The following is a 2,886-nucleotide window of genomic DNA, read 5'->3' as shown; positions in this document are numbered from 1 at the left end:
CTACTTCGTGTTGATGTTACTGACACTCTTCTCATTTCTATAGCTTTTGTTCCAGAGATCACCTCTCAACTGTTCGAAGGTAATTAAGACACTCACCATCTTTGGTTATGCTCAAATAAACAGCTTACTGCAAAAACACAAGGGTGAGCAGGAGCAATTTCTGTTTATGAGACAAAGGATGCCTGCTCTGGGCTTGTCACTCAGGCGCTCTCCTGTTTTTTTCATATTCAAGCAGAAGTGACTGTTCCTTTTCCAAGAGAATTCTTATTTGCAGAGGTCACTGATTGTGAACCAGGGCTGGGTCCAAAATCTGATGACTTGGGAAAAGGCCTGGGGTAGATCTAATAAGAAGAGGCCATGTCCTCTACACCCATCTGGAGATGCTCAGACTGTTTTAGTGCTTCATCGGTTAGGAGGGAAACATTTAAAATAAAGTGTTTTCTTCTGCATGGCGTTAGGCTGGGCAGGGAGCCTGAGTGGCACCTAGGCTCTGCCCCTAAGTGGCTGCCTGTAATTCTACAAGTTACACCCTCTCTGTGCTGACTCCATGCAACAACTCAAAAGAGGGACGTCCTGGACCTTTCTGGCCCTGATTGCCAAACTCCCAAGGAAGTTTGAAATTGGTGGTATAAATCATGAAGCTGAGTATAAGTTCACTGTGAAGGAAAGGCTGAATTTATCCCTTTTACTTGAAGAAGACTATTTTATTTTGGAGTTTAAATAAAAGGAAAATGGTAGTTTTGTGGCAAAACCAGCCAGTCCTAGGCTAGCACTGGTGGGGTGGGGACAGACTGGGGGAACCAGGAGACCTGGGAACTAGACCCACTCCCTCAAGTGAGAGAGATGGGCCTAGCTGCTGAGAGGAAGCCAGGGCACAGACAGGGCCTGACAGAAACCACTCTAATTACGGAGGCTGAGAGAAGCCAACAGTCAAGAGCCAGTCCCTGCTCCTTGCCCCTCATCCCCAATCTGTCGCCCAGACATGCCCCGGCTTGGCTCACCTGCGGGCCAGGTGTCCTCGGCAGTACCTCTGCAGAGTTAAGGTAGCTCTTTTCAACCTGCGGTATTTCAGCTTCTGCAGCCAGCCCCGGACAGTTTTCTGGATCATGATGGTGGCTGCCCGGAACTTGTCAGCCCGAAGCTTCTCCAGGTAGGCTACCTGGCCTGCCCGGAAGAAGATCTTGCTGCGGCCGAACTGGAACTTGTCAGGGTCCTTTGCAAGGCAGGGAGGGGAGCTGGTTTGTCATCGGTGAGCAGTGAGGTGACACGTTCACCACCCAGCCCCTCAGTGCAGAACTCCCTTGTCAGAGCCCATCTGCCCCCACTCCTGGGATAAGACACCAACTCTTGGCATTCATTTAACAGTCACTGAGTCTGCATCTACCTCCAGGCACTGGGCTAGGTGTCCAGGATGCAGCAGTGAGCAAAATACTGGCCTTCAGCCAACTGACAAGTGAGGACAGACAGACTGGCAAACCAAGGAGCAGAATGCTTTCAGGTGAGGATTAGGAAGACAATAAAACTGGGGGCTGGAGGGTGGGTGGGGCTGTTTAAATAGGATAATCAAGGGAGGCATGCATCTCCTGAAAGAGGTGACATCTGAGCAAAGACCTGAATGAACTGAAGAAGGCAGCCATGAGAAAGTCTGGAGGAGGAAAGTTCAAAAGAGGAGCAGAGCGGATGCAAAGGTCCTGTGTAGATGGAACAAGCTGTGTATGTTTGAGGAGCAGGAGAGCTGGGATGGCTGAGTGGGGAAGTGAGGGTGGGCGGTGGGAGAGCTCATCACCAAAGGCCGCAGAATTGGAGGGGGAGCTCCTGGGGTTGCTCTGAGCAAGGGAATGACCTGATCTGGTTGACATTTTTAAAAGATTATCCTCAAATGGCCACATAGTTAACTGCATAATTTCAGATTGCAAATAAGTCCCCAAATAAATTTTACTTGGTTTCAAACTGTGTTATGAGATTTTGAGCGGGGACATAATTACTGTCTTAATTACATCTATTTATGTTAAAATTAGTTCCCTTTCCCTGCACTCGCCCTGGTGGATAAGGAAGGATGACCCGGTAGTTGTGCTTGTAGACAAGCCTGGGATATAACACTTGATAGTTAACCAATGATCACTGAGCGCTCTTGGTAAACAAACTTCCACCTGCCTTTGCTCATAGGCGCAAAGACCGTAAGAAGAGGAAGTAATGGGTCATGGTCAAAGGAAAACACACATGCACAAGAATATGTTTCATGTTGACACATGGCTCTGAAATAATGCTTAAGCCCTACACAGCTAACAGGAACCCAGTTCCACACACAGAGATGGTGCTGCCACTGGGACACGGCATCCAGCTACACTGTCACTATGTCCCCCAAGGCAAGGCCGCCGGGAGGGGCAGGGTACAGGCCTGGTTCTCACTCTGCATCTGCTCACCACTGCCTTGCTGGGGGAGGCTCCCTCTCACTGAGGAAGAGTCAACAAGCGAAGGTGGCAGCTCTGTCTGCACAGTCAGGGGACAAGCCTGGCTGCTAGGGCTTCAGCAAAGCCAGGGTCTGGGGGTGCCTGCTGCATCCCAGGAACCACAGCACCCATGCTCCATTTCCTAGTCTTGAAAACTCTACCAGGAAGGTGATGATCTTGACCACACACTGAGAAGCCAGCTCCTGGTACTAATAAGGAGAAAGCCCCCTGATGCTCCACGTCGACAGGAATTAGCTGATCTGGAACTCAGATTTTTCTCATCCATGAACAATGACATGTTGAAATGTAGACTCAGATGCACAATGGCAAAATCTCGATTAACCAGTATCCAAATAACCGGCTGCAACTTTCAATTAATGAGACTGTCACCCTCCTACTCTCTACTGAATATTTAGCACAATATTCTGTACTGTGT

At 49.2% G+C, this 2,886-nt stretch overlaps 1 protein-coding gene across 1 annotated transcript in view; it reads right to left on the bottom strand.

The window, feature by feature from the left end:
* The window catches only part of MYO5B (myosin VB), a 256,918-nt gene that overhangs the window by 79,863 nt on the left and 174,169 nt on the right, over positions 1-2,886 (bottom strand). The window contains exon 21 of the mRNA XM_023532044.1: positions 1,002-1,235. Coding sequence (XP_023387812.1) covers positions 1,002-1,235 — 234 coding nt within the window. The remainder of the gene's footprint in view (positions 1-1,001; positions 1,236-2,886) is intronic.

The sequence above is a fragment of the Pteropus vampyrus genome, unplaced genomic scaffold, assembly GCF_000151845.1.
Source record: "Pteropus vampyrus isolate Shadow unplaced genomic scaffold, Pvam_2.0 Scaffold3, whole genome shotgun sequence".
Classification (NCBI taxonomy): Eukaryota; Metazoa; Chordata; class Mammalia; order Chiroptera; family Pteropodidae; genus Pteropus; species Pteropus vampyrus.
Note: the sequence above shows the minus strand (reverse complement) of the source record. Positions and strands in the feature narration are given on the sequence as shown.